The following is a 24,995-nucleotide window of genomic DNA, read 5'->3' as shown; positions in this document are numbered from 1 at the left end:
CATGGTGGAGTGCAACCTCGACCCACTTCACACGCATTAGAGCAGACATGTACTGCTGGTCCCAGCTCCACCTTTCTCTCTGGGGGAATGGGCAGATACTTAAGATGAATATAATCCTCAGATTAAACGATCTGTTCACCATGTTCGCGCTCCACATGCCAGACTGATTTATGGACACCCTTGAGAAAATTCAGAAGACATTCTTGTGGCATGGGCAGAAACCAAGACTGAAATTGGGGTAGCTATATGCTGCCACTGAGCAGGAGGCATGTGCCTCCTGGGCATTTGATGCTACTGGCTGGCGTCCCAGGTTGCACCCGTCAAATATTTCATTCTGAATATATTAGACATGCCTCATTGGGTGCAATTGGAATCTGCCATTCTAGATTGCGCAGGATAAATTAAGATGCTGCATACATGAGACGCAACCAAATTGATTGCATCAAACCCGGTCCTAGCTACCACAGTCCATGCCTGGCGGACTACTTATAGACTACTGAATATACACCCCACTATCTATGCACAAGCCCCCCTCTAGTGTAATGGCTCACTGCTGATAGGGGGAGGAGTACCTAACTGGACATCATTTGAATCTAGAGGTCTCAACACTATTTCAGGCCTGATTAAGTATAGCGAATACAAATCTTTTGCTGAAGCCCAGGAACAGTACTGTTTACCTTCAAGTCACTCTTTGGACTACCAGCAAATTACAACACTGTCTTTGTAAACTCCTGGGCTCTCCTTCACTGGGTCTACCCATTACCTGACTAGCTACAAAAATGGGGCACTTACAAAGAGTAATGTCCAAGCTGTACTATATATTGATAGATTGTGTCTACTCTACCCCACTGTTACGCTATCTGAAGGGCTAGTGATCCAATAGGCTACAGTTTGACTGCTCGGAGGACGGCTGGGAGGATCTTGTAGCTGCCCATGGCCAACATCTGAGGGAGGTCCACCTAAAATGTACTCTTACTAGTTGACCCGTAAATCCATACGGAGCTGGGGGGGTGGAGCTTGCCTGGCCTAAAAATGGCCGCTCCGTAATCGAGCTCCGCCAGCCACCGGCTCTATCCGGCAGGATTTAGCAGCTTCAAATCCCCGTCCTCGTGTGGAGACACCAGACGGATGAAGCCCATCCCTCACTGATCCCGTTGCTGTGCCCGAGAGGTGATTTGCCTGAATACTGCCGAAGTTCTGGCCCGCGGAGTGTGCGCTGGCGTGCGGCTTATCTGCGTGGCCAACGGGCGTCACGACCTACGCTGTAACGGCTCGCTGCGGCTGGTCTTTGAGAACTGTGCAGCACGGGGCCCTACTCGGCGTGGCCCCCGGCAGGAGGCGTGAGGCGCTGAGATCCACTGCAGGGGTGCCCCGAAGACTGACTTCCCAGCTGATAGCGAGACGTGGACCGGCCTGGTCTGGAGGGTGCTGGAGGCTGGGTCGCGCTGCTTGGCCTTGGCCCATGGCCTCCTTATAACTCGGAATTGACATCGTTGGCCAAGCACCCCCGGACCGAGAAGCCTCACTGGTTTGCACTGTCTGGGTGTGGTGCCCCTACCTCAATCCGCTTTGCGTGGCCCGTCCCGCTTGGCAGCCCTTCCTGCTTTGGGGATAAGGAGCGGTGTCATTGCCTAGTACACAGAGGGGATAAGGGGTAGCCCCATACCTGTGAAGACTGCCACTGCTGCTGCTCACCCTGGTGCGCTGCGATCCTGGCCTGACGTGGCCGGTGTGTGGCGGAGACATGCACCAGCCCTGCACATTTCTGGTGACTGGGCCCTGTGCATACGTGTCTGGGAGGTTTGCGTGTTTGCGGTGCCGCGATGGGCAAACCTGACAAGACTCAGCCGAAGATCAACTTTGAGCAGCAAAAATCAAGGCGCTGTGAGGACGCAGCGAAGACCTCGATGTCTGAGCCTGATAATACAGCGGAAGATGCTATTGGCGATATTAAACAGATCAGAGCGTCCATGCAGCAAGGTCTGTCGGCTATTGATTCCAAAATCGACACTTTAGCCTATAGAATGGACAGAATATCAGAGAGGCTTGACGAGCATTCAGAAGGCCTGGACATGGCGGAGCGTCGCATCGCTGAAGCAGAGGAGGCCCAGTCTGACTCTAGCAACGCCCAGAGGAGTATGGAGAGGGCCTTGGCTGCCTTGCAGGACAGAGCCGAGGATTTGGAAATCCTCTTGTGGCGCAGCAATCTCCGCATTACGGACCTGGATGAATCTACCGCGACGGGCAATATGGAGACCTTCGTTGAGAAATTGCTCACAACACTGTTGGGTGCTGATACTTTCTCCCCTATGTTTGTCGTGGCCCATCATTGCGAAACTCTTGAACTACCGTGACAGGGACGCCGCACTACGAAGGGCAAGAGAACTGTGCAGCTTGGAATATGAGGGTGCTTCGCTCTCTTTATTTCCTGACTTTACTTTTAAAGTTCAAGAGGCCAGGAGGCAATTTACTTCTGTGAAACGCAAGCTGCACGATCAGAAGATAGATTATGCTATGCTAAATCCTGGATGACTCAAGGTGTTATTTGATTGTAAGACTAAGATATTCTCGGACCCACAGTCCCTACAGAAGGCTCTCAAAGACTGGGAAAAGGCTGGCAAGCGCGGTAGGGGACAGAATAACACTCCCAGTGCAGATGGTGGTAATGGCAGCCTTGATGACAATGACTGAGGTGCGGGAGTTGGGCATAATATGTTCCGCTGCTTTGCTGATACCACTAAAGTTATTTTAGGTTACATATTGTGTGTATTTTCACTGAGATAGATGATGTTATTCCATGCAGGTTGCTAAGTGCACTTCAGCCTCGCGTAATTAGTTTGTGACCGATTGCCTTTTACACTTTTTCTGTGTTTTCTTGAGCTACTATATGTGGGACGTCCTGCTTTGCGCTCTGGCAATGGAAACGATTTGGGATCTATAGGTTTCTCCTAATTATCACTGTTTGTTATAATTGAAGCTTTATGATAGCTGTTCGGTGGCGGGGCAGTGGGAAGAGAAGTTTGTCATTGCTGGGTAACATCCGCCCCAATGCGTTACACACTGTTTTTCTCTACATTTCTAGGGGTTTATTGTTGCATTTGTGTAGTATATTTGTAATCTTTGAATATTTTTTTGGGGAGGGCTGATGCTTGCCTTTGCTTAGTTGGCGTACGCAAGGCGTGGGTGAGGGGTGGGATTGGAGTTTCTTTTGTTTTTCTTTATTTGCAGATCACATGTTTTTATTTGCCCATGATGAGCAGGTTCCAATACGAGGCATTGCAGGGTGGCGATTTTACTGGCGATTTCACTACATGTCAAGCCAGCACACCAGAATGGGCCATATTAACCCCTTCAGCGCTGGGCGAATTCCGCCGCGGTGCTGAAGGGTTCGAGCGCGGGCGGGCTCATGACGGAACGGTTCCGTCATGAGCACAGCTCAACCGTGGCTCATGACGGAACCGTTCCGTCATGAGCATGGAAGGGGTTAAGCGTCTGAACCTCATGACATGGAATGTCAGGGGCCTAAATGATCGTAGAAAGGTGCGCAAGATCATAGCTTACTTAAAGCGTAGGGAGGTTGTCATCGCTTTGCTTCAGGAGACGCACCTTCCCACTGGATGTGCGTTACTTACCGGTAGTAGGCTACCAGGGCCCTTTCATGCTGCTTGCTTCTCATCTCACTCTAGAGGTGTGTTGACATGGCTCAATCCTAAATCGAGGCTCCAATTAGAATACTGCGAGACTGACCTAGCTGGCAGGCATGTCATATCCAGATGTTATAACACAGAGTTGAATTTCCTTATTGTTAATTCCTATGACCCGAATTATGATGACCCACAGTTTTACCAGTCCATCTTTACCCTTCTCAAAGACCGACATCCTTTATCGTTTTGGGAGGGTGATTTTAATTGTGTCTTAGATCCAGCTCTTGACCGCTAGAGGGGCCCTCCTCGACCCCTCTCTGCTTCTGCTAAGGCCATTGCTGAAATGGCTCTACAGCTGCAACTAATAGATATCTGGAGAGCTAGGTCCAGTCTTAGGGGCGGATTCACACACTATTCGGCGCACCATGACATTCACACACGCATTGACTACTGGCTTATTTTGCAGATGTTGTTGCCCAAGGTACAGGACTGCTCGGTTCTAGCTCGTTCTTCTTCGGACCACTCGCCCATTCTTCTGACTATTTCGGTCCCTTCGCGAGGTCCCCTCCTTTTTTGTGGAGTTTTCCTCCATATTCGCTACTAGACACAGTCTTTAAAGCCGAGCTGCTCTGAGTTTTTCGCCATCAATATCGGCTCAGTTGACTCCTTTGCTACTGTTTGGGAGTCATTTAAGGTCTACATACGCGGCGTTGCCTTTAGTAAACACGCAGGGGTCCTTCGCTCTATCAGGGACAGGTTTGCACTGTTAGAATCCCGAATGGCTAAAAGGGAGGCTGAGCTGGCCCTCGGGAATGATCCTGAGCTGCGGGAACAGCTAAAGGCCACAATTGAGGAATACCATGCAAAAGTGGATAGTGAAGTCAAGCACATGGGCAAATATGCTACAGCTAGATCTTATGGGGAGGCTGACAGGCTGGATTCGGTGCTGACGGCACTAGCACGCCGCAGATTGGAGACTGGGAGCCTGGTTGAATAGGTTGACGAGGAGGGCTCTATTCTGACTGAACAGGAGAATATTAACAGCCAATTTCGTAGATATTATCAAGAGCTATACAGCTCCAAGGTCACCCCTAGTGATGCTGACTTATTACTGTATCTTGAGTACATTGAGCTTCCCTGGCTGCAAAACTGGCAGTGTGAATTCTTACTGCACCCTATTGAAGTTGCGGAGATACGTCTGGCCTTAAATTCTATGATGGAAGGTAGTGCCCCTGGGCAGGATGGTGTAACGGTATCCTTCTACAAAGGTTTTAGCGACCTTCTGATTCCTCATCTGACTACCCTGTTTCACGAGATGGGAGCGACTGGGATAATGCCCCCTCCTATGCGTGAGGCCCTGATCATAACATTGTTGAAACCTGATAAAGACCCCCATAAATGTTCTTCTTATCGCCCACTTTCCTTACTTAATGTGGACACAAAAATATTCGCTAAGATACTGTCTAATCGTCTGTCTCCGTTCCTGCCCCAACTGGTTGGCCCTGAGCAGGCCGGATTTATTTCAGGCCGTACGCTGTCGTACAATCTTCGGACAGTGTTTGACGCCCTTCAGCATGTCCATCAGGAAGTTAAGGCAGCGGCGGTCTTCTTAGACGCCGATAAGGCCTTCGGTTCAATTGAATGCACGTTTATGCTAGCAGTACTGCGTCGTATGGGTGTCGGCGAGGTCTTCTTGCAAATAATATCGGTGCTTTATTATTCGCCCATAGCCCGGGTGTGCACTGGAGATACAGTTTCTGCCCCAATTCAGTATTCACGGGGCACCTGCCAGGGGTGTCCCCTATCTCCACTATTATATGCAGTAGCAGCTGAGCCCCTGCTGAGAGCGCTGCGGGAATATCACGGACACAGGGGACTTCGCTTCCCTAAATACAATTTAATTGTTTCGACCTACGCTGATGATATGCTCTTGTATATCTGTGACCCAGAGGCCCCTGTGATTCAAGAGGTACTGCGCTACGGTCGCCTATCGGGACTAAAGATTAACTGGGATAAGTCCATAATTTTTTTGCTAACTCCAGCCACGATGCCGACCCCCCTTGACTTCCCGCTCCAATGGACTTCCGACCCGGTTCGTTACCTGGTATCCAAGTTCACTCCGATGCAGACCAAGTGATTAAGGCGAACTACGTTAATGAAAATGGTGGTACTCCCTCGCTTTCTCTTTCTCTTTGTCAATATACCTATAGTGGTGCTCCAGCATCTATTTAGAGAGCTACGCACACTGATGAGCAAGCTGGCATGGGCGGGCAAGACTCCGCGGGTTTCTTTGGATACTCTCATGTTGCCATATACCGTGGGGGGACTGGGCGCGCCAGAATTGGAGCTTTATTACAGGATAGCGCAGGCCTCGCACGCTGATATGCTGGGTTCACGGCCCACATGACCTCCCTCACGTCCACATTGAAAATGTTGCTGCTGCCCTGGACCCATTGCCACGCTTCTTAACCAAAGCACCAATGAGACGATATGGGGCACTAGACTCGGTGAATTCTACAGTCCATGCTTGGCATGTGCTCCTTAAGAAGTATGCTTGCGCTCCATTATATTCGCCCCGTCTACGAGTGGAGTGGTTTCAGTGGTTCGCTCTTAGCTCTGAGCGAGGGACTGTTCGCTCGCTACAAAGTTTGCACGTACACGAGATGGGAGATTTATTCAAAAACCGCTGGGTGGGAACGTGGGAGGAAGTGACTGTTGGTATGGTGGAGCCTTCTGCGCTAACGCAATTCCATTTCTTTAGGACCCGCCACGCTATGCTCTCAGAGCCTCTGGAGATCCCTCCCCTGTCCATACTACTGCGCTCACAATCGCCAGTTAAGTTAGTTTCTCGTCTTTATGCCTCAGCAATACTCACTAAGACGACTTATTTCATGAAGGCGCGGCTCGCTTGGCAGGAGGACATTGAGATTCCCCTCACGGATGATATCTGGTATTACTGCTGTGAAGTTACACGTAAGATCTCTCTTAATGGTTGCCACAGGTTAGCCCATTTTAAGTTCTTAAACAGGGTTCATCATACTCCACAGCGCCTACATAGGTTTGGATTGCGTGCTACTGATAACTGTGAAAGGTGTAATATGCCAGGCGCCGTTTTTTTCCACCCAGCCTGGCAATGCCCCAGATAGGAGAATTTTTGGATAAATATTTTTAGAGTATTAAATGATATTGTGGGTATTTCTCTCACTCTGGACCCCCTATTGGCACTGCTAGGTTATACGAAGCCCCTCCAGAAGAATGTTTGTAAGCTGTAGCTATAGGTCTTCTCCTAGAAAAACGTAAACACGCAATGAAATGGACGCGGGGTCCTGTATTTACTATTGCAGAGTGGGAAAATGATATGGTATACTGCAGTACCCAATCAGATGTCTATAACAAATTGCTTCCACCGCGTAACCATCCGAAAAGCTTCTGGGGACTATTTACACAATACCAGCTGGCACGACAAGAAATTAATGTTGACCAGGACTGATGCTCCCTGTGCTGCTAATGTTAATTACTGTGAATGCCTCCTCGGTTCACTGTAGATGTGTTGAAATTGTCTGACGTTGGTCAGGATTTGCCTTTCGGAATGTTTCTCTGCAACTGCCTGCAAAATGTACAATTGCTGCATATCAGGTCGATTCTATGTACTTTTTTATATGCCACTGTACTCATATGTGCATTCTTCCAACGGTGATTATGTTAAATGTGATGTGTTTTCTTTTTCTGTTGATATGATTGTTTTTTTTTTGTTTCAAAATCAATAAAAACATTTTAGAAAAATAAAAAAATAATCCATGCGGAGCACCGATTACCCATCCACCTATTATTGCCTCTTAGCACCTCAGACCCTGGGTTTTGTACACAGGGGTCAATGCATGGCTTGAGCAGCAATAATGTTAGGTGCATTCTTACAAGCCCCTTGGGATTCCACACAGCTATTTAATATCTTTGATGGATGGGTTCATGATAATGTCCCCCTTTTCGCCCCTCAAGGTGGTCCGTTACGCGATCTTCCCTGGTGCCTCTGTCCTACCTCCACCCTCTATCCTATGCCCGCAGGACCATGTCCTTTCCGGGCAACTCCCAAACTCACCTTAAACCCTAGTTGCATAAAGACAAGGTAAAACAATTTCTAGACTCTTCATTGAACTCCCCACAGGCAGATCGAAAAGGCTGTTGGTCACAATCTGTGTTCAAAAGCGCCCTAGATTTCCTTTTGCCCTTCCTTCCCCCATTCCCCATCCTTGAAGTTATGTCATGACCACCAGTCTTTTTCTACCTTTGGTTATGCTGTGGTCCTTACCATATTCTTTCACTAAAGAGGCAGTGTTAAAAAAAATAGTAATGTCAACCCTTTAGGGCCCAACACCTTTCCCAAATTGGTTAACATTGGAGTAGGAATAGTATATGTTACCCCTTTAGTGTCATTTAATTAGTATTGTTGGTGTTTAAAAAGGATAATTTAAAAAGTTGTTAGTTTTATATTTGTATTAAATAACATTATTAATTATATATTTTCATCGTATAAAGACATATTTTATTTTTGAATTTTTTAATATTTTGTCAAACTTTAGTGCATATTTTTACATTTCTAAACTTATTCATTTCTAGCTAAAAATATTTATATAGATTTTTTTTTTGTATTATTTTATTATTAAACTATGTAAGTCATAGTCATAGCATTGTTTGTTGTACTTTTTCCAGGTTTTCTTTCTAATGTTTTCTAGTGTTTAACATTTTTGTAAACATGTATTAAATTGTTTCATTTGCATACTCCTAATATACTTTTAACATAAGTTTTTTCAGCATATATTAAGTGATTGTATATTTTTATTCTATTATTTAATTTATACATGACCTTTTTCTACATGTATTAACAATATTTGTACATTTTGTAATATGTTTTACACTTTTGAATACAATTATTGAATTTTTTTTTATTTCATTTAATGGCCTTTTCAATGCTACCTTCTGTTTTGTAGATAATATGTGTCATTTTTAGTCTATTTTCTAGGATCAAGGTCGTGGTAGGGGGCTGCTGTTTATCGGGACAGATAAGTCCTTTTCAAAGTTTTTTGTGTGTTTTGATGTTGGGAGAGGTCTAAAGATTAATTATAGTGTTGTTTGTGGTATTTGTGTATATTTAGTTGTATTGATTGTAGTGTTTTTCACTAGTTGGTTGGTTTGTTTTTCGATACATTGCTTTAGTAATGTAACGATATGTTAAGTGTTGTTGTCTTATATTACTTGCTTTTTGAATATTAAGGGCCTGATTGCTCATTTTCTGTGCCTCAAACAGTTGACAGACTTCCGAACCGTCGTTACAATTAAGATATAACAATTTTTGGTACTCAAATGAGCCCTTATTTCAGTGAGACTGAGCAGTTGTGGCCAAAGGCCACCATGTTTATGTAGTCAATGGCAGCTTTAAATAATTTATGGGCATATGTAGTGGGAGCAGAGTGTCAGACCATTCTTACAGTGGCCACTGCACTTGGTCAAAAGTAATGCACAAGGCCCTTTTGGAGCATGATAGGGTGTAGGGTGGGGGTAAATGACACAGCCTGAGCCTCAGACCACTGAACAAGATTACAGACCACATAGGCAAGAGGTCATGCTCTGTGCAACTATATAGGCGTCAAAGTATATAATAGGAATACATTTACTGAAAAACGTTGTCTTTACTCGCGAGACAAATGTACAGGCCTGTGGAAAAACGAAGCAATTTCCATTAAGAAATGAAGCTACAGGAACTCTGTGGACATAGACTAAATGTTAGCTATAGATTATCAAATTTCCCAATGCTTTGATCAGGATCACAATAAGATGTCGTAGATGACATCACAAACATATTCAACATTACGACTGATCCAGCAAATGGTAACATTTTGCGGATCAGTGAACAGACAGTGTTTGGAAGAAATCGAGAGGGGCGCCAACCACAGGGCTATAGGATCAGCTACGGCTAGCCATGGCCTTGCGGGTTGTGAGGGAATTGGTAGAGAGCACAAGGCCTGCCCCAAGACATACTTTGCATTGCACAAGGTCTTGTCCTATGGATTCTTTGTATTAATGTGCCTTGTGCGAAATTAGAATAAGGTTAGTCCATTTGCTATGTGTCTTCTGGACGTAGCCAGGGCCACTGGAATTATGCGATTCTGTAGCCACAGCGTTTTCTGCTTAGTTATAGATTTGCCCGGATTTGCCACATAAACCATAATCTGATTCATAATATGCAGATTATTACAAAAAACAATTGTTTCTAGCTCAAATATAGCAAAAAATATATTGACATATGTTCCTGCGCAGTGATCATCTTTCAGCTACATATTGTTGTATTTGGTTTTTAAATTGGTACTAATAAGGTGAAATATTTGCCCAGACAATGTTACCATGTGCAAAAGGTGCAAAATAATGAAGTGATACTCTCACAAAATGTGCAACATTACACCATACAATTTGCTTTTTTTGCATCATAATTACTTAGCTCTGCTGCATTATTTTGGTCCTCCCTGCTTCATAATTCCAGCTGCCCTAGACATAGCCACATGTCATATTCAGTGAGCTATGGAGAAAGTAGTGCTAGGACTAGGTATTGCTGAAACACGTCCTGGCACTCGAAGATTCTGAATTAGTGTGGTTTGACCAGAGGATTAGGGGATCAGAAAAAGAAATTTATTTTTCAGTTCTTGAGCCCACTACGTAGGTCAGCAAAGTGAAAGGTCAGCAGGATGTCGGTTCAGGCCAAAAACCTGCTGTGCACAGCAGCTCTGATGAACGTGATGTTGAGTACAGGGCAACTGCAAGCACTACTAGTTTACTGGACAGAGTTCATATGTGTTAAGATAAGTGGTGTCTTTGAGGATGTCATTTGTGATGTTGGATGGCTGACATGTTAGAAATAAATAAAATGAAGAGCGCAGTTTGAGTGTGCGTAGTTTTAAGTAAATGTACCAAGGAAAGCTTTTAATAAAATGTATTCCCTTCTTTCTCTCTCTCTCTCATGCTCCCTCTCACCAGCTCTCTCTCTCACTCTGCTCTCCCCATCATTCTCTTCCAATGTTTGACTTCCTGTCTCTCCATCTCTCTGTCTTATCCTGCAGATATCAGCAATACGTAATTAATTCACGAAACCATTTATAATCTATAATGTACTTCCCTCCACAGACTGATTGACTGTAGGACAGCTAAGACGGCAGACAGATGGGTTGGCCCCAGACACTAGGGACTAGAGTCCTCATGAAGAAATTGAGGGACTAGAGGGCAGATTTTTAAGCCCCGTGCGCCACTTTTGTGCCGCCGTTGCATCACTTTTGTGACGTGGCGCAAAGCCAGCGCCATGCTGCGGGCTATTTACAACGTGACGCATCTAGGGAGATGCGTCACGTTGTAAAGCTTGCGCCACATGTGGGCGTACCTGTGCAGGGGGGGGCGTTCCGGCACAGGAACGCCTCCGAAAAGTGGCTGAGTGAAATCTACAAGATTTCACTCAGTCACTTTTGAGCCCATGCTGCGTCAAAACCCTGCGCCTGCTTGAAGCAGGCGTGAGGATTGATGCAGCATTGTAACGATAGGGTACCCCCGAGCCTTGCTGGAGCTGCATTGCGCTTGCGACGCAACTCCAGCAATGCGCCGCCTTACGCCTTCATATGCGTGACGCATCTGTTTATCCTTGCGCTGCATTGTAAATGTGGCGCATCTGTGGTGGTGCAAAGGTGAACTTGCGTGATGCATATTTCCTGGCGCATCCATGCTGATTTGCAGGGATGCGCCAGGAAACATAGATCTGCCCCTAGGTATTTTACTGCTACACTGTATTTTGGTAGTGGTAGTGAATACTGCTACACTTTATGGTAATATCATTACTTATTAATGGCAGTAAGGGCTGGTGAAAATGTGCAGAATTTATCAGCAGTAACCTTGTCACCACAGGTAATTTGCCATCTTTCCCAGCTGAGCTCCAGGTACAGTGGTGATACCTTGCAGTAATGTTATTACCACTGACCTGCAGTACAGCTGTATCTGACAGCAGTTTCTAAAGATGCTCGTGTGAGACAGTTCATAATGTGAGACACTGACACAATAGACTTCCTTGTCTTGGGGTGACTGTGTTTTGGGCCTTCTATGAAGACTGTATTTTATTTTGCACAGAATATTTGTTGCTTGTCACAGTGACAGCCATCCTTCCTACAACATCATTGGTGTCAGAGGTTGTGTGATATCACTTCCTATGATGGCACTTCCTGTGACGTTATCAGTAGTGCTACCAATTTTTCCAGACAAGGTTGGGGAACCTAGGGCAGTTTGGAATTTTCACATGCCAATCAAGGGGTTGCTGACCTTAGTTTCAGTACTACTACCGTAGTCCTGTGTAAAAACTGAAAATAAGCTACATGCAGTGCTATGCAAGAAATATGTGTCATGTGTTTCTTACCGGTTTCTGTTATTGTCTAAACATTTCATGTTTCAAACCATTAGTATTATTTTTCTTTTGCAATAGGATAAGTGGGATAAAGTCGTTGACGAAGAAAAGTCATTGGAACTATTCAAATACGTCAGCCTGATGACCCTCGATAGCATCATGAAATGTGCATTCAGCTATGAGAGCAACTGTCAGATTGACGGGTTAGTGTCCTCGGCCTTCACATGAGAAAGCTAAATTAACCAATTGAAATGTATTAGACAATATTTTCATGTTGCTAGAACCATAGCCCCTTAAAACGTGCTCAGCAAATAAATGTGCAAGGTTTTTTTCCCCCTGTAAAATAGAAAAATAATGTGAATTAACTGTAATCATATGCTTATTTCTGCGATCGAAAGCAAGAGAGATATGTTAATTTTCATGTAACATCTTGGGTTTCCTGTTCTGTTGCTGATAGAATGTTGTGCATTAAAATGTCACAAATGGTACACCTAAAGTGTTCCAAATCCTAGGACTCAATTTTATTGTCAAAAGAACAGATGATGGGCGGAATGGTGAATCAATCGAACATTCACCCCCAGTCACATATCTGGGTTAAATCCATCATTTTGGTTTTTTTTTGCACACCATTCCAGTTTAGACCCAGTCAAATGCAAATCAGTCTTGAGCCTGCCCGAACTGCCAGTCTAGGTCCTCCCTGGACCAGAAACATGCATCCTAGGACCAGTTTTAGGGTTTCATCCCTCATTAGCCAGGATAGATTGAATCTGGTGGCGAAGCGAGTACAGGACCCACGTCTGGGCATACCCGGTGCACTTAGGGCAACCAATGCAAAAAGAACAGATGCTTATTTCCGGTCCAGGGAAGACCTGGCTTAACAAATCCGGCTGGTATGTTCCCATGAAGAACAGAGTCAAGACTTATTTGCATATGACTGGGTCTGAACTGGGATGGCGAAGTGAGCTAAAGAACGATGATGGATTCAACGCAGATCTGTGACTAGGGGTAAGTGTCTGAAAAGTTTCAGTGCCCCGTCCATTATCTTCTTGTGTTTGCTTTGTTCGTCCTAATTTGGCAGGGTATGTCCAGACGTGGGCCCCTTGCTCACTTTGCCATTGGATTCAAGCTAGCCTGTCTGATGAGGGGTGTTACCCCGAAATTGGTCCCAGGATGCTTGTTTCCAGTCCAGAAAAAACCTGGCTTGGCAGTTCGGGCTGGACTATTCCCATGAGGAGCAGGGTCAAGACTGATTTGCATGTGGCTGGGTCTGAACTGGGGTGGGATGGTGAGCTATAGAACGATGATGGATTCAGCCTAGATCTGTGACTGGGGGTGAGTGTCTGAAAAGTTTCAGAGCTCCATCCATCCTCTCCTTGTGCTTGCTTTGTTCACTTTAAGTTTGAAGGGTATGCCCAGACGTGGGCCCCTTGCTCACTTTGCCACTGGACTCAAGCTAGCCTGGCTGATGAGGGGTGTTACCCCAAAATCAGTCCCAGGATGCTTGTTTCCGGTCCAGGAAAGACCTGGCTTGGCAGTTCTGGATGGACTGTTCCAATGAGGAACAGGGTCAAGACTGATTTGCATATGGCGGTGTCTGAACTGGCGAAGTGAACTAAAGAACGATGATGGATTCAACCCAGATCTGTGACTGGGGTTGAGTGTCTGAAAGGTTTCAGTGCTCCGTCCATCATCTCCTTGTGTTGGCTCAATTTTATTGTCAGTCAGCTTGAGCTCATTTGACTTTTCACTTTTTGCTGTTTCAATTGAATTTGGACTCTCCTGCTCACTTAAACATTCTTGGCTTCGTGTTGATTAGTTTTATTTTAGCTTATCTCCAGACACTTTTACAGGTGCACCTTTTTTACTGGCCCTATGAGCAAATTTTGAAATTGAAGTGCAGAACTCTCTGTGCCTGACCTAATGATTTGTCTATTTAATTATACCTTTCTTATCTTGCTTGTATATTGATTCATTAGAGAAGGTATGCGCATACAAATGATTTAATGATTCACACTGTTTTTACTGGTTTTATTGCTATTGTAATCGCAATTATGATTATTTAAATATTTATATTATACATTTTCAAGTGAAAGCCTTTTGTAAATTATTTCTGGCACAGTTTTTGAATCCACTTTTCCTTCCACTGGTCCGGTGTAGCGACCCTTTTTCATAAAAGGAAATCATCGGCGCACCCTTCATTGGCCTTTTATTAATATCTGCCAACAAATGTATATCAATTGGAAGTGATGAAAATTAAGCAAACATATAATAATAATAATGATAATAATCCACATCAATAGTGCCGGGTTACACCAAATTGTGGCCCCGTGCTGGACAAACCACTCTCCAGAGAGGCTGGAAAGAGCCAGGAATGCTTAACAGACAAGAGAATATACAGGTCTCACAACTGGAAAAAACAGGCTTTTAGTTTTTTCCCAAAAATGTTTTCCGAGAGCTCAGCCCGAAGAAAGAGAGGTAATGTGTTCCAATTTTTAGCTGCCAAGCAGCCGAACGAGTGCAAACCTATTCTGGCTCTTTGGACTTTGGGTACTTTTACCAAATGGGCTCCGATTGATCTAAGATGACGGGCCGGGTGATGGGGGCTAAGGAGATGGTGGAGATAACTGGGGCCTTTGCCCTGCAGGCTCCAATGACAGTAACATAGGGCTTCAAAGAGAATTCTTTTTTCAATAGGTAGCCAGTGCAGAGAGTCTAGGGCTTTCGAGGCAGAATCACTTCTAGGAAGTTTGAGGACCAGACGTGCTGCCGCATTCTGGATGCATTGCAGCTTGTAGAGACATTTTTTTGCTGCTCCAAGGTAAAGAATGTTTCCATAGTCTAGCTGGGATGTTACAAGGGTATGAAGCAGGGTATTTCTGGACGATACGGGTCAAATGTCCAGGGTTTTTCTCAACATTTTGAGAATTCCAAAACCTTTCCCTGTGACCTTCCTGATTCAAGTCTCAAAAGAGAGTTTGGGGTCCAGCCCGACACCTAGGTTTTTTGCTGCCTCCTTTTGGATAGGTGTGGGGCCCAGAATCTGGGGCCACCAAGCTGAGGACCAAATGGAGGGGGAATTCCCTACAATTAGGGCCTTGGTTTTTCTGTCGTTCAATTTAAGGCAGTTACTCGACATCCAGGAGATGAGGTCACTCAGGCAGGAGGAAAACTGGGTGGCTGCTTCCTCCGAGTTTTGGTAAAGGGTGACAATAAGTTGCGTGCCATCCACATATGACACAAAGGTGACATTTTGTTTTTCCATAATCTCTGCCAACAGTCTGATATAAATGTTAAAAAGAGTTGGGCTTAGAATTGAGTCCTGCGGAACCCCTTGTGAGAGTGGAATGCTTTTAGAGATAGGTGGCCGCTGCACAACTTGAAAACTGTGATCCTGGAGGAAATAGGTCATCCATTTTAGGGCTACTCCCTCTAACCCGCACAACCCAAGTCGCTGTATGAGTAGTTTGTGGGATACTGTGTCAAAGGCTGCGCTGAGGTCAAGTAAGACCAGAGCTACAGTCAGACCCTCATCCGCACACCTGCATAGTGTTTCAGTAGCAAGAAGCAATGCTGACTTGCTTGAGTGCTCGGCTCTAAAACCTGATTGCGTGGGATGGAATGGGTTGTTCCGATTGATGTGGACAACCAATTGAGAGTTCACCACTTTCTCTACTATTTTAGAGAAATAAGGCAAGAGTGAAATGGGGCATAGATTATCCAGCAGACCCAGGTCAGCTGATGTTTTTTTCTTTAAGGGGAGGACAATCGCTTTTTTCCACTGACACAGTACCACACCAAGGCAGAAGGAAAGCTCCAAAAGCTGCCGAACATAAGGCAGTATTGCGTTGAGTACTTCCCTGACGACCTTCGGCGAGGCTGGGTCCACTGGGAAGCAATATTTAATACTGCAGTCTGCACCTTTTAACTCCTCCAACATAAAAGGGGAAAACTCAGAGAGGGTGCTGCCCTCATAAGTGAGATTTATGTCAGGGTGTTGCAGAGAACCAGTACAAGCCTCATAGGTGAAAGAGTCGTATATTTTAGCTACTTTTGTAGCAAAGAAATCGGCAGTCTGGTTACATAACTCGAAAGAGCTAGGTACGTTGGCCACTGTTTTCTCTAATGAGGATGGATGGAGAGCAATTCTTAAGAGGAATTGTCCGCTTGCTCTATTCTGTCGCTATAATACTCAGCACAGGTTTTCCTAAAGAGTGCATGATAGCTTTCTAGTTCTGCGTTATAGGCGGCTTTATTGCTTTCTGAGAAGTCATTCTTCCATTGGCGCTCTAAGCGCTTGCAAGATTTTTTGGCTATCATCAAATCTTCATTGAACCAAGGCGCCGATTTGCTTCGTCTCTGAGGGGTATTAGTGGTCCATGGAGCTACTGTATCCAGTGCTCCAACGATCCACTTGCCCACTGCAATGTAGGCAGTGTTAATATCTTCTCCCAAATTGGGGTGACTCTGCTGAAGAGCTTGGGTGAAGCTCTCTTCGTTGAATGTGGTCAATTTCCTGCACGCAGTGCTCAAGCGGGTTCTGGTCGGGGGTTGGGGGGGTTTAGCCAGTGGAGTGGAAAATGCCACCATATGATGGTCAGACCAGAGTACCGCCAGCGGGGCTTCAACCTTGATATCTAGCTGAATAGCAGCTAATTCCTGACAGAGGGATTTCGTTTCGGTGTTCATATGGGAGTCAAGATGTATATTAAGATCGCCCAGAATAATCACATTACTATGGCGCAATACTGGTTGGACCACAGTCTCCACCAGACTTGAGATAACATTAGTCATCGGGCCAGGGGGCCGATAAATCAGGAAGCCATTAAGCGCAAAGTCATCAACCGCTGCTATAGTAAAAAATGCAGCTTCACAGTTGTTAACCACTTTCATGCTGCATTTTAAAGAGAGTTTATGAATAATGGCTATCCCTCCTCTGTACTGTAGTTGGAGGGAAGGGATTGTAATATCTCGGGGGCAGAGTCCTCATTCAGCCATGTTTCTGTGAGAAACATGGCGTCAGGTTGATTGTCAGTAAGACAATCCTAGATTTCAAGCTTCTGCTTACTGAGTGACTTGCAATTATTAAGTAAAAACTTCAGTTTATAATTTATCATGGGACCTACCTTCAACAAGGTCGATTGGAACAGGCACTGCGTACGGCAGAGTTGGTCTGACTCCGTAGATAAGGGGTGGCGGCATGATTCCGGAGTCGGAGGTGCTAATTTTTTAAAGCGTTCAGTCGACAACCTCAAAGGATGACCGTTCATGAAACCGCGCCCTGCACTCGGTGTAGATGAATTCAGGGCCAGGGAGAGAGCGTGATGCAGCAGTAAGTAAGGGGGTTGGAACCAGCAACTCCGGCACCGAGGTGCTATACCGGGGTGCTACATGGAAAGCAGAAGTAAAACCCTACAAAGGAGAAAGGTCGACTGAGGGAGCCAGGCACATCCCAGCAATATGTTCTTACACAGAAATTAAAAGTCTCTTAAAAACAGTGCAAGATAGTGCAGTTAAAACAACACAAAACACTCCAGCCCGAGTGGAGACACACTCAGCGGGGAGTGGGAGCACACATCAACCAGCACGCCTACCAGGAGGGGGATCCACGCCACGGGCATCGAGAAGAAGACAGCCTCCGTGGGCATGGCCAGAGCAGGTCAATCCGAGGCAGCAGGGCGTGGGGTTCTACATACTGTTCCTGTCTTGCTGCTTGTTAGACCTGACATCATTGGTGTGGTTTTTCCCAATCTTTTACCTTCAATCCTCTTGTTTTTGCTGACTTCGTCATTGTTGGCCATAGGGCTCTTCACTCTTTACCACTGCTAGAGGGTGGTAAAGTGCTTGAGCTCTCTCCCTTAAACATGGTGAAATTGTCTTTCCCCCATATCAACACATTTAATTTACTTGTAAGCTTCTAGTAACGTGGTACTATGTGTACCCAGGGCCTGTAAGTTATATGCTACTAGTGTGCCTGCAGCACTAATTGTGTCACACACTTAAGTAGTCTTTTAAGCACGTCTCAGGCCTGCCATTGCTAGATGTGCATGCAGTTTTAAACTGCCATTTTGACATGGTAAAATACATCTTTCCACAGGCCTAATCCTTCCTTTTTAATATATATAAGTCACACCTAGGTTAAGCCCTAAACATCTTATATGCAGTGCACAGTGTATTTACAAAGTTGGATATGCACTTTTAACCCCTTCGCCACGGGGCAATTCCCCCGCGGCGCGGGGGTGGAGGCGGCGGCGCTGTGCTCGTGACGAGCCCAGCTCGTCACGACTCTGACCACTAGAAGACAAGCTGTTGTGCTGCTCTGCTGCAAGAAAGACTGCCCTGCTTTCCTGCTGTCTGAGTGAGAAGGACTGGACCTGCATCTTGAACCCAGGACTATCAGAGTGACTCCAAGGGCTAGTTGCCTGACCTCCTGATCAGAGCCTCAAGGACAGAAATGGCTCCAACCTTCTTGAACTCAGCACCTGGACTCTGCTTGCTGTGCTTCCTAACCCCCCAAATGGTGCCTCCCCAGTCCTGAGCCCTTGGAAGTGGGGATAAAGGTGCTCTGCCTGTCCAGCAGAGTTCCCTATTATACCTGACACAAAGCGACATGAACTGAAGCAAAGCCTCGCCGCACAGCTGCAATCTTCAATGGAACCAATGCTGAGTGAAGTGAAGCTCCGCAAAGGCTCGCCAGCCAGCCTCATCGGAACCAGTGCCATGCGACGCAACTCAACGTAGGAGATTGCATCGCAGCCTTGGCAGCTCCTCATCATAACCGATGCAGCACGACACATACCTCGCATAGCAGCCCTCGCAGCTTCTCGGTGCCCCCACTGTAAGAAGTGAAACTAACAAACCAATGCCTCACAGACTGCACACAAATGATATATGGTAATAGTGAGCCTAACTTGGTCTCTGTACCCGGCACTCGCTCCATCATGGTCAGCCTGAACATGCGACACTGTCCTGGTCCGGCGCTACCAGATAATCACAGGTGGTGCTTTGTGCTTTTTAGCACTATTTTTACCTAAATCTTTATAATTGTGTATCTCCAGGTCTACTAATTGGATTTTTGCTGTTTTGATGTTGAATAATTAATTACATTTTACTTTATTGTTCTAATTTGGGGTGGGATTTTTCTTGTGATGTGTTTTCACTTTATTACTGTTTGAAGTGCTGCATAAATATTTTACACATTGCCTTGAAGTTAACCCCAAATGCTTTGTGCCAAGCTCCCAGAGGGTTACGCACAGGTTAATGTAGGGTTTGCTTGTGTTTCACCCTGAAAATAAATATGGTTGCTGCTTGAGTAGGGTTTCACCTCCCTCAACCAGTAACCCAATTTCATACATTGCTTCTCATGCTCACAGATTGTATCTTATTACATATGGTTTAACCAACTTGACAACGAATGTTTAAATAAAAAAATTCCTTAATTTATTAGTGCTTTAGAAGCAATTGGTTTGTATCTTTTATCAGTCAATATTTATCAACATGTTAGAGGCTCGTGTTTGCAAAAAAGTATATACAGTAGTTGTAGCAGATAGTATGTTTGGCACTTTACATTGGCATCTGCTATCTGATTGAAGATGCTGACAAGCACACACTTTGCACCCGCAGCCAGGATCAGGAGCGCAGGGAGACTGCAAGATAAGCTTAGCACACTGAGGAGTCAGTCTCTGGGAGCTGATCCCTAATAAACATCTGAACCCCAGTCTTATAACACCCTGATATTTTTACCTAATCAATTTGGCTCAGATAATGTGCAAACTATTATTAGATTCTGCTAATTCAGCATGCTATGATGATGGTTAGGGTTACATTGGCAACAGCTACGTAATACTGAAACACTTAAGTACTAACCCATTTCTTAAGGTAAGCTTCTTCAGCAACTGGACTCCAGAGTGGCACAACACAAAATGAAACATTTCTTAAACAGTGGCTCATAGAATCATGTCCTGTCCTGTGACACACTTGATCGGCAAAAACCCCAATTTCTGGTCTGCCCCATGCTGGCCTGCAGATATGGGACCCCTTCCTGTCCCCACCAGGAAAGCCAAAAGCCTGGGGGTCATCATTGATGATCACCTACATTTAGGCAATCAAGTCAATACAGTGGTGTCCTCTTCCTACAACATCTTGAGAATTCTTAAAAAAATTCTAATCTTTCTTCCTATGTCAGTTAGGAAGTCAGTGATCTCCATGGGGTATATTATCAAGTGACAGCGATAATTATCGCTGGCTGCTCTTAGCGTGAGATTTCTTATCGCCGGCTATCGCTGGAAATTACCGCCATGCTAGCGCTGTATTAACAACGCATAGTGCAATGGCGATAATTTTCCAGCGATAGCGGTGTTTTCCATGGAACATTGCTGGTTTTCCAGCGATGTTCCATGGAAAACGGCGATAACCTTGTAGATACGACCCTGTGGTTGTATCCGCATAATCCACCCCAATGGTAAGTATAGCTAAGTCAGGATTTTAGCACACGTTCGTTTTTGGCAAAAACCGCGCTTTCATGGAAGCTCCGCCCACTCTCTGCCCATTGGCTTTTGTCTTAAATGTTGCCTTCTGGTTTGAGGCTTGTTAGTTCCTCCTCATTCATCATTTGTATCCTTCCGCGGCTATTGTCCCCTTTACTCCTGGCACTATTTTCTTTTAGGTCTTACCTAGCGTTGCAGCGCGAATGCGCTGCCATCGCTTTGCGAGACATGCAGTATATACTGTAGTGTGGAAGCTTCGTGGAAGCTCCGCCCACTCTCTGCCCATTGGCTTTTGTCTTAAATGCTGCCTTCCGATTGATTTGAGGCTTGTTAGTCCATCCTCATTCATCATTTGTATCCTTCCATGGCTATTGGCCCCTTTACTCTTAACACTATTTTCTTCCCTGTCTTCCCACCGCCTCCTCCCTCAGTCTGTGACTTCTCACCCTCTGCCCCCCCCTCCCCCAACTCCCGTTCATGTTTTCTTGACTGCCGGCACTTCCGTTTTCATCTTTATTATTGCCACCTTGAAATATGCGAGTTCAAGATGCGTGCTGTACAATAACCTCTTGTGTTTAATGAACTAGATTTTAATGTTACTCTAAATATAATAAGTCTCTAGGCAACATTCGGGGTATGCATGGCAAATGACACCTCTTAGTTCCCAAATGGCATAGTTGTGGGGCTTGAGGACGAGCACTTTTAATAACTTCCTCTCAATTCAGTGCTATAATCTTGTGTACTGAGATGACGCGCTAAAGAAATGCACTTTTTTGAATTCTGAAGAGACATTATCGCACATTTACATCATGTTTACTGTATGAGTAACATGCCGATCATTTTCATGGCTAGCCCACTGGCTCGGATACGCTTGGCTTGTCTAGGTCTGGCTCTACTTGTTAATAAATATATTGGCTCACGCACCTCTAACAAAGAGAGATGAATGGATACATGAAAGTGAGCCCGGTAGATGGTAGAGATATAGACTGGTGCAGACAAACAGACAAAGTCAGTCTCCATTGCCTCACGTCAGAATCATCACTTTCAAAAACCTGGAAATCTGCCGGCAACTCCTGCATGCCCCAACCTCATCCCCCTCACCTATTCTTAGCAGAAGCGGCAGATTCTGAGATGTGCCCTGCTGATGCAGAGGAGCACGGCAGAGTCTGTAGAAGCGCTGGGATCCCTAGCCTCTCCTGGCGGGCACCTAAGCCTTCCGGGTGCCTTCACACTCAGGATAAATGAATACATTTTGTTTTGTGCTTTAGTCGCCCCTCTGTGAGCACTGTCTGGTAGATGAAGCTCTGTGTTAATAAACACATTCAGAGAGGTGGTTGTGTACAAACAAACAACAGCCACAATACCGTACGTTTTGAACGTCTAGTTAAATACCTGCTCATCCAGTGCCTCATTGGCTGGTCATTCCATGGCACTACCAAAATTACATTTGGCCACATTTGCTCAACTGTAAATCACTCCCTTCTTTGGGTCATTTAACAACTCGGGCTTTGGGGTTAGGTAACCTACTTGCTGTGTAAAAGAGTAAATACAAAAATTAATGCAATGAAACTAAGCAACCAGTACTGTCTAATACACTGTGAAAACTGACACGCATTCTGGCATTTTGTTTAGTTAATGTCTATTTTCTCATTGATGCGAGTAATGTACTCTTAATATCTTAATGAAATCTGCACACTTTTAACTAATAGCACCGGGCGACCTTTGACAACTAGGCAATGAAGACATTTTCTTGTACCCCCGAAGCCCCCGTGCCCCCACCCCCTTGGCAAACTTCATTGCCTCCCAGTGTTTGGGGGATAACCAAGACGCAGGAGAGTGAGTCAAATAGTCTAGAAAATGAAAGAGAAGCCGGGATTCGGATTCACATGCTCCGATCCAGATCGCGTTGGTTAGTCTGTAAGCACTACTTTTATTAATTAGTTTTGCATTAGTAAAGCACCACGGTGTGCATGTGTGGTGACACTACACCCATGAGGGATGTGCCAAACAATTGTTGATACAATCCACACTTCGCATCTTTTTCAATATATTTATTACGAAGTGCAGGACCTTTGCAAGGGATTTTGCACACTACATACATTCACTCCAAAAACAAAACGTATAGGTAAAAAACATTGCCATTTACAATGTCAATAGCTCTAACTCACAAATGCGAGACCTATTTGCATTGCAAATGCTTGTTTATTTTCAGGCAACTTATGATTCTTGTACAGTGCACAAACTGAGTCTCCTCTACATGTCTGGATAGGTTCAGGTTATGGGTGGTTGTGCATGATGGTACACGATTAGGAGCTGTGGAGATGAGGCTGAAGTCAGTGAAAGTTTCTCATTGAGGTTGTCAGTGGGCCAAAGCTGTTTGTACTGCACGCAAATCCAATCCGTACCCTCTCTATAGAGTGCACATACTCACATACGCCAATTGTAATTACCATTTTATGTAAAGGTGGGCACAGCTGTTGAAACACTGGGAGAACCAAACTAAGAAAAAGCTAATGCTGTATTACATATGAGGGCGCAGAGACTGTGTGTGTTTGTGCATGTGCAGTGCTTAATTTGAGCATGTGTTTGCCAGTGAGAGCCACTGGCACTACTTTTTGGGGACTGGCATTCATTTTTCTGCATCACATATTTATCGAGTGCAAAAGAGGGAAAACACACAGATCGTAAAGACGGAGGTTTGAGAAAAAAGGCAAAACCGGCACAAAGGGCTCTAGCAGGAAACTGCAAGAACGAGAAAAAGAGTCTGGTAGTAGATTAAAGATTATTTACCTCGGTATTCAGCGCGCCGACGTTTAATTGCACTGCCCACCAACCTCTGAGCAGAGCTTCGGGCACCAGTGCTCTTTCTTTAAAAAATGAGGCACTGAGCGTGCTGTGTGTGAGCATGGTGAGAAGGGCGACCCAAGTACATGCTGAAACACAGAGTGAAAAACAGAAAGTGGAAGTACATCGCATGTGAGATATGCAGATGGAGTATTTCAGAAAGAAATGGCCTAAATGGCTAACAGAGTGAAAAAATACAGAGGAGAACAGAAGTGTGTGCAAGACACTAAAGGCCACTATCCCTTCCTTTATTTCACAGATTATCACAGTTTAAACATATTTTGGTTACATCTTTACTGTACTCTGTACTGTCTTGTCCTGCATCTTGAAGTCCTGACAAAGTGCACCACAATGTAAATGCCCTTTCCTGGCTGCTGTCCAGACACAACCTTTGTGTAGTGATCCCCTCACTGCAGGGTAATCTCCAGCCTGGAGCATGCACAACCAGTGGTGAGGTTTCTGCATTTGGCTGCCATCAAAAAAGACAAAATACTGGGTGTTAGCAAAAGTTTTTTATTGTTTTGTAGTCAAGGCATAAGTAAGGAGGAGACAGATAAGAGGTACAAGACACCAGCACGCTACAGTATAAAAAACAGGCCGAAGTACAGGTACATTTTGGTTCAATGGTAAAATTAGTCAGCCATTCATTGTATAATTCCATTACACACTTTCTAAGGACAATGTAGAATAAAATTGTAGATCAAAGGATCAGGAGTGTAGGTATACCGTTGTAAAAGCTAAGATTATAGAAACAGGCCTATTATAAAGAGTGCACAGGTCTACATTGAAGTTTTCATGCCTGCATGCAGGTTATCAAGGTGTATATTCTGATTGTAGAGAGGATTAGTGACATGCAAGTTTTTGAAAAGAAAAGATGTGAAAGAGGGGGTAGAGGGTGGGGGAGGACAGGTAGGTGTAAGCCCCTGATTTGTAATTACAACTTGAGGGGATAAGGAGAGAGCAGGTCTGCAAAGCTCAGTGTTTGTGCCAGTGTTATTTGTCCTTATCGGGGGTCAACTTCTGGGTAAAAAGTTCAAGAGATTTCCAAAGGTCTCTGGAGGCATTGGTATTGTGTGTTTTGTTTGAATATGATATTGTCGGCCCCTCTGGTGGCGCATAGAGGGTTCCACCATTTCTCATTGGAGGATTCTGTGGTTGCTTTCTAATCCATCAAAATAGTTTTGGTGCTGAGGGCTAGCATGAGATTGAGTAGGAGTGAGTCTTGCTGGAATAAGGCCATGAGTGGGTGATGTGCAGTGAGGCAAAGAGTTGCTGTGAGTAGAGTCGGTGTAAAGTAAATGTTGAAGATGTTCTGGATGTATCTTGGGGTTGGCACATTTTTCAGATGAAGAGCACATGCTTGTGTGTTCCCAATGCATCTTTGCAGCACTAACATATGTCAGTCTGTCTTATCCCCAGGCTTATGTAGCCTGGAGGGGGTCCACTGGGATTTGTGAATAGTCCAGAGTCTTGATTGGACAATCAAAGGAGTAATTTTTGAAAGGTAGATTGCCAGATTCTGTGCCAGATAGGTTCTGAGAAATGTGAGGACAGTGTTTCAGGAATTTGGGTTGACCATTTATTTTTTTATTTTGTGTG

General features: G+C 45.0%; 1 protein-coding gene across 1 annotated transcript in view; it reads left to right on the top strand.

The window, feature by feature from the left end:
- Nucleotides 1-24,995, top strand: part of LOC146835034 (cytochrome P450 4B1-like) — a 318,638-nt gene that overhangs the window by 172,687 nt on the left and 120,956 nt on the right. Inside the window, exon 5 of the mRNA XM_085602694.1 lies at nt 12,148-12,272. Within this exon, the coding sequence (XP_085458820.1) occupies nt 12,148-12,272 (125 nt within the window). The remainder of the gene's footprint in view (nt 1-12,147; nt 12,273-24,995) is intronic.

Source organism: Triturus cristatus, chromosome 4_2 (assembly GCF_964204655.1).
Source record: "Triturus cristatus chromosome 4_2, aTriCri1.1, whole genome shotgun sequence".
In the NCBI taxonomy this organism is placed as follows: domain Eukaryota; kingdom Metazoa; phylum Chordata; class Amphibia; order Caudata; family Salamandridae; genus Triturus; species Triturus cristatus.
The sequence above is the reverse complement of the archived record's forward strand: the minus strand, read 5'-3'. Positions and strand labels throughout refer to the sequence as shown.